The 7,072-nt window shown below is 42.9% G+C and overlaps 1 protein-coding gene across 1 annotated transcript in view; it reads left to right on the forward strand.

The window, feature by feature from the left end:
* Positions 1 to 5,813, forward strand: part of NSMF (NMDA receptor synaptonuclear signaling and neuronal migration factor) — a 10,333-nt gene extending 4,520 nt beyond the window's left edge. Inside the window, 5 exon segments of the mRNA XM_032233469.1 lie at positions 478 to 548; positions 1,419 to 1,498; positions 1,589 to 1,691; positions 3,287 to 3,362; positions 5,178 to 5,813. Coding sequence (XP_032089360.1) covers positions 478 to 548; positions 1,419 to 1,498; positions 1,589 to 1,691; positions 3,287 to 3,362; positions 5,178 to 5,275 — 428 coding nt within the window. The 3' untranslated portion in view covers positions 5,276 to 5,813.
* The last annotated feature ends 1,259 nt before the right edge of the window (positions 5,814 to 7,072 follow it).

Here is a 7,072-nt window from a genome sequence, read left to right on the forward strand (position 1 = left end):
CTGGGGGGATTTCTATGAGTTGAAGTCTGGACATCCTCCCTCATCCTCACAGTGGGGCTGGCCAGAGTTGGGGGCTACCTTTTCAACCTTCCTCCTGACCTTCCAGACTTAACCAATACAGCTATTCCTCGACTTACCACCCTAATTGAGCCCGAATTTTCCGCGGCAAAGCGAGACACTTGCTAAGTGAGTTTTGCCCCGTTTTACGACCTTTCTCACCACCGTTGTTAAGCGAATCGCTTGCAGTGGAGTCAATAATATGGCCGTTGAGGGAATCTGGGGACCACACGACCCCCATAAATTCAGGGTCTGAATTTTGAAGTCTTTTCAGGGCCATTTTATTTTCGAATGGCCTCTAAACAAAGCTGTCGTAAGATGAGGAGTCGCTGTATATCCCTCGTCATGCACCTTTGCCTCTAAAGCCATCCTCTCCCTCTGGCTCCAACTGATCACCCTTCCTTCCTCATTTGTCCGCAGAGGAAATTGAAAAAAAACTGAACATCTACCGGAAGGGCTGCAAAATTTGGAAAATGATGATTTTTTGCCAGGTGAGTCAGGGTGTCCTCAACCCCGCCGGTCCGCTCCCCCACCCCCAAGCATCCACTGCCATGTTCCCAAGTTCCAGCAAGGGCTGACTTCGGAAAAACCCACCTTCCCCAGAGGGATGGGGGGATTGACAGTGACTGATGGTTCTCATTAAGGAATCTGCTTCCAACACAATTGCGTTGCGTGCTCTCCGCAAAATGTGTGTTCTCTCTTTTGGCAAATCCCAGCTTTACAGATGATAGATTAACAGAGTTGGAAGGGACCTTGTAGGTCATCTAGTCCAACCCCCTCTGCCCGAGCAGGAGGCCCTACACCATTTCTGACAGATGGGCAGTCCAGTCTCTTCTTGAAAGCCTCCAGGGATGAAGCTCCCACAACTTCCGAAGGCAACTTCTGTTCCATTGAATATGGAACAAGAGAGTTGGAAGGGACCTTGTGGGTAATCTGGTCCAACCTGTTGTTAAGTGAGACATTTGTGAAATGAGCTTTGCCTCGTTTTGCAACCTCCCTTGCAAACTCTGGTTAAGGGAATCGCAGCAGTTGATACGTTAGTTATCCGCTTGTGAATTGAATCTGGCTTCCACGTTGATTTTGGTCGTCAGAAGGCTGGCTTTTGGGATAGTCGCTAAATGAGCTGTGGGATATTTTCTCCCATTTAAGGTTGATTATCTTTTTGGTCTTCTAGTGTTCCTCTTCTCCTGTGTTGACATTTCCGTCATGGTGAGGATTGCATCTGTAGCTTGTCCTATCCTGAATCCATGTTTCTCTAGATGTTCCTGAAGCTCTTCTCTCTCCACCCTGGCAATTTGAGAAGAACTGTTGATGTTCTCCAGGCCTGATTCAGGAGGACCTTCTCTCTTTTCTTCTTGCAGGGAGGTCCGGGCTATTTATACCTCTTGAAGAATAAAGTCGCCACTTTTGCCAAAGTGGAGAAGGAGGAAGACATGATCTAGTGAGTGGAGAACCTCATGAGGAGTTTGCAGTTGGAGATCTTTTGGGAAATGCTTCCATCTCTCAAACGTTCTTCCATCTCGTTCTGCAGCTTCTGGAAGCGGTTGGGCCGTCTGATGAGCAAGCTGAACCCGGTCCCGAATGTCATCCACATCATAGGGTGTTACGTCTTGGGGAACCACAATGGTGAGAAGGTAAGTCCTATGAGTAGTTTGTGATTGAGTAGAAGAAAACCTTGCCTCCTGGATGACCCCTCTTTCTGAAAACCTCTTTTATGGCTATGTTAACAGAATAACAGAGTTGGAAGGGACCTTGGAGGCCTTCTAGTCCAACCCCCTGCTCAAGGAGGAACCTCTATACCATTCTGGACAACTAGTTGTCCATATCTTCTTAAAAACCTCTAGTGATGGAGCATCCACAATTTCTGGAGGCAACTGATTAATTGCCCTCACTACCAGGAAATTTCTCCTTAATTCTAGGTTGCTTCTCTCCTTGATTGGTTTCCATCAGTTGCTTCTTATTCTGCCTTCAGGTGCTTTGGAGAATAGCTTGACTCCCTCTTCTTTGGGGCAGCCTCTCCAATATTGGAAGACTGCTACCAATCACTCCTAGTCCTTTTCATTAAACTGGATATACCCAATTTCCGCAACCGTTCTTCATATATTTTAGTCCCCTGCAGGCTAAAACATGTGAAGAATAGTTGAAGAAATTGGGCATGTCTTGATTAATGAAAGCTAACTGGAGTAGGTGCATCTGTCATCTGCACTATAACTGGTCTGGTTTGGCTCTGCAATCCAACAAGACAGACACGGACTTCAACAGATAATTAGAACTGCAGAAAAAAACAATGGCTACCAACCTGCCTTCCATTGAGGATCTGTATAATGCAGGAGTCAAAAGGAGGGCCGTGAAAATATCTACTGACCCTTCCCATCCTGGATATCAACTGTTTCAACTCCTACCCTCAAAATGACGCTATAGGGCATTGCACCAGAAAACTACAACAAGGACAGTTTCCCCCCGAATGCCATCACTCTGCTAAACAAATAATTCCCCCACCACTGTCAAATTATTTACTAAGACTGCTATTCTTCTCTTCCTTCCTAGTCCCTATCTCCTCCCACTTATGGTTATAATCATGTTGCTTGTATCTTTAAAATTTATATGTTTTATTTGTTTCCTAGTATATTTATTGCTTATTAGTAACCTATGACTATCACTAAGTGTTGTATCTCATGATTCTTGATGAATGTATTCTATTGTATTTTTTCTTTATGTACACTGAGAGCATCTGCATCAAAGACAAATTCCTTGTGTGTCCAATCACACTTGGGCGATAAAGAATTCTATTCTATTCTATTCTATTCTATTCCATTCCACTCCACTCCACTCCATCTACTACTCCACTCTACTCTCTATTCCTATTCTATTCTCTATTTATTCCATATTCTACTCTACTCTACTCTACTCTAATTAATCTATTCCTATTCCCATGCCTATTCTATTCTCTATTCATTCCATATTCTATTCTATTCTATTCTCTATTCATTCCATATTCTATTCTATTCTATTCTCTATTCATTCCATATTCTATTCTATTCTATTTGATGTTCTCTTCTCTTCTATTCAATATTCTCTTCTCTTCTATTGTACATACTCAACAGGTTTAAGAGTTTATAGTTAAGTTGCCCCAATAATGATATTGGAATTGACTGCCAAGCCCTGTAGTCTTCTATCCAATCATTTGTTGCCCACCTTTCAAATCATCTTGGACTTCTTTGCTTTCCAGCTGTTCCAAAACCTAAAGAATCTCATGAGCCCTTGTTCTGTGACCTTTGAATCTCCTCTTGAACTTTCAGCTCAAGGTAAATGCGACAACTCATCCCCCTTTCCTAAGCCTGTGAAAATACACCACGGTTGATTGGCAGAGGTAGAATAAGCACAGGTAGTCCTCAATTTAGAAGCCCAATCAAAACCAGAATTTTTTTTTATTGCTAAGCGAGGTTGGCTTGCTTAGGATGGTTAAGGAAATCATGCCTGATTTACAGCCTCTTCATGTCCCCCCCAATCCGTCCTTAAGCGAATCGTAGCTGTTGTGAAGTGAATCACATGGGCCTTAAGCCAATCGGGCTCCACCCATTGACTTTGCTTGCCGGGAGCCAGTTGAGAAGGTCGCAAATGATGAATCACATGAGCCTGTGGTGCTGCCATCATCATCAACAGAGGCTGATCCCTTGACAGACAGACAGACAGACAGACAGACAGAGGACAGTCAGAAAAATAGATGGATGAATGGATGGATGGATGGATGGATGGATGGATGGATGGATGGATGGATGGATGGAGGATGGATGGATGGATGGATAGATAGATAGATAGATAGATAGATAGATGGATGGATGGATGGATGGATGGATGGATGGATGGATGGAGATAGATAGATAGAGATAGATAAATAGATAGATGATAGAGATGATGGATGGATAGATAGATGATAGATGATAGAGATAGAGATGGATGGATAGATGGATGGATGGATGGATGGATAGATAGATAGATGATAGAGAGAAATGATAGACGGATGGATAGATGATAGAGATGGAGATGATGGATGGATAGATGGATGGATAGATAGATGATAGAGAGAAATGATGAATGGATGGATAGATGATAGAGATAGAGATGATGGATGGATAGATGGATGGATGGATAGATAGATGATAGAAATGATGGATGGATAGATAGATAATGATAGATGGATAGATAAATGATAGAAATGATGGATGGATAATAATGATAATATATTATATTAATATTAATAATGATAATATATACTAAATATAATAATGATAATATTATATTAATATATAATAATATATATTATAATATAATATATTTATAATGATAATGATGGATAGATAATGATGGATGGATGGAGCCGAGGTGGCGCAATGGTTAGGGTGCAGTACTGCAGGCCACTTCAGCTGACTGTTATCTGCAGTTTAGTGGTTCAAATCTCACCGGCTCAAGGTTGACTCAGCCTTCCATCCTTCCGAGGTGGGTGAAATGAGGACCCAGACTGTGGGAGCGATATGCTGACTCTGTAAACCGCTTAGAGAGGGCTAAAAGCCCTATGAAGCGATATATAAGTCTAATTGCTATTGCTATTGCTATAGATAGATAGATGGATAGATAGATGATAGAGATAGAGATGATGGATGGATGGATAAGTGGATGTATGGGGATGGATGGATAGATAGATGTTAGAAATGGATGGATGGATAGATAATGATGGATGGATGGATGGATGAATATAGATAGATGATAGAGAAAAATGATGGATGGATGGATAGATGGATAGATGATAGAGATAGAGATGATGGATGATAGATGGATAGTGGATGATGGATGGATGGATGGATAGATAGATAATGATGGATGCATAGATAGATGATAGAAATGATGGATGCATAGATAGATAATGATGGATGGATGGATGAATATATATATAGAGATAGATGATAGATGATGGATGGATGAAAAGAGACAGACAGACAGACAGACAGACAGATGGCAGATAGACATTCAGGTGGCCCATCCCAGGAAGACAATCCTGATGTCTTCTTCTAACAGGTCTAGATTCCAGACATCTGACGACTTCCCCTCCTTTCCCCTGGCAGGAAAGGAAATGATTGAGACTTATTTCGACTTCCGTCTCTACCGAGTCTGGAAAACCCGCCAGCATTCCAAGCTGTTCGATTACGACGACATTTTATGAGGGCCGCCAGGACGGGGGCCAGCAGAAATCTCCACGGGTATCCCGAGCAGGCGGGCGTCGCCAAGAGCGGGAGATCTTTTTCACGGTTGGCGAGGAGGCCCAGAGAGGCTCCCAAGAAGCCAGTAGAGGGCCTTCAAGAAGTCCGCCGGGCAACTTGAGGCACAAGTTGGATGGAGCACGGTGGATGGGGGTGGGCGAGGTGGCATGTCTTCAGGGACCGAGGTGGTTTCAGATGGCAAGACGCCCAACGCCATGACAGGTCTTCTCCGAAGACATTTGAAGCTCAGGTTTCCTACAACCGATCATCTCGTTTATCTTTACTTCACTGTCATGAAGGGCGAAGAAGAACTTCTCTGGTCCAGCGTTGGAGAGGATTGATCAAACCCTTCGGTGGGTTTGAAGAAAGCCAGACCTCAGAAAAAGTCTCATCCATTTTAAGAACATGTGTGAATTCTCTCTCACACAACAACACACACCCATACAACCCATACACATCTACAGAAGTGCAATTTTCTTTCTTTCTTTCTTTCTTACGAACAAAGAGGAAATATTTAATCAACTGTTGCTGTACTGCGCACACCGATGTCTGGTAGATGAGATTTTTTTTTTTGAGTCTGCTCGATATTGAATATATTCGACATCGTAATATATCTGTCTCTCCATATCTATATTTATCTATGGGTAGCTAGAGATGACCTCTGTCCAAATTCTTTCTGCGACTAGCTGCAAAGCTGTCGAATCCTTCACTTTGGATTCCAGCAAAACTCTGGAGGGACACTTCAACTGTAGAAAGTCCCTTTAAAGGACAAGACCTCATTTTTATTTTTTATTTTCAATTTAAGGAGCAGCTTCCTTAATATAGTTGGGCAAAAAAAAAAAAAAAAACCCCGGAGTTTTTTTCCAGCTGTTATCTGCTGATAGGGCCGAGGTGGACCTCGGTCAATTTATAGATATAGATATATAATAGATATAAATATAAATAGTTTGCAGATTAGAAAACCAATAGCCATGTTTAAAAGATTGTCTCACCGCAGTTCATTTTGGGAGGGGAGTTGGTTAGTTTTGGGGATCCGTGGACTGCCATGATGAGCTGGTGAATATCTACATGTAGCAGAGGGTGGAGATGATAGACTTAATACTCGATTTTCTGTAGCATTGAATCTTTCAAAGACCAGGGATCTACTCCACCCTCTCTTTCTGCTTGATCCCAGAGGGAGAGAAAAAAATCTGGGCCTAAACCTCATGCGGGTGACCGTACATTGAAACAATCCAGATTTCGCTTTGGGAAGAAAGGGTTGGGAATGGTTGGGAAAGGAACGATTTGGCTTTGGGACATGGGACAGAGCAAGGATGGTGGGGAGTGGGGGTTTGAGGAGCTAAGAAATGGGGTTTTTCCTCTGGAGTGGCGGTGATTCCCCTCCCTCCCCAGGGTTGTATTTGGGGGTCTCCAGCAGGGATGAATTGCTGAATGGTCTCCAACCATCTGAAGCTGCGAAGAAAGTGGGGGGAAAGGAAGTAAGAGTATTTTCTAAATTATTTATTTTGGTTGTACGTTATTGGCGCGTTGAAAGCCTTCAACAAAGGTGCTTTTCAAGAGGCAAATAGACTTGGTGGTTTTTTTTATTTCTTGAAGACGTTTCCCTTCTCCTCCGAGAAGCTTCTTCGGTTCTCGCGGATGAACGGATGAGAAGCGAAACGTCTTCCAACTCCAGTTGCCTCTTGAAAAAAGCACCTTTGGGACAACCATGACCTGGATGATTGAGGATCTCCGTAGACAATGCATTCCACACTTTTCCC

This window comes from Thamnophis elegans, chromosome 16 (genome assembly GCF_009769535.1).
Source record: "Thamnophis elegans isolate rThaEle1 chromosome 16, rThaEle1.pri, whole genome shotgun sequence".
Taxonomy (NCBI): Eukaryota; Metazoa; Chordata; class Lepidosauria; order Squamata; family Colubridae; genus Thamnophis; species Thamnophis elegans.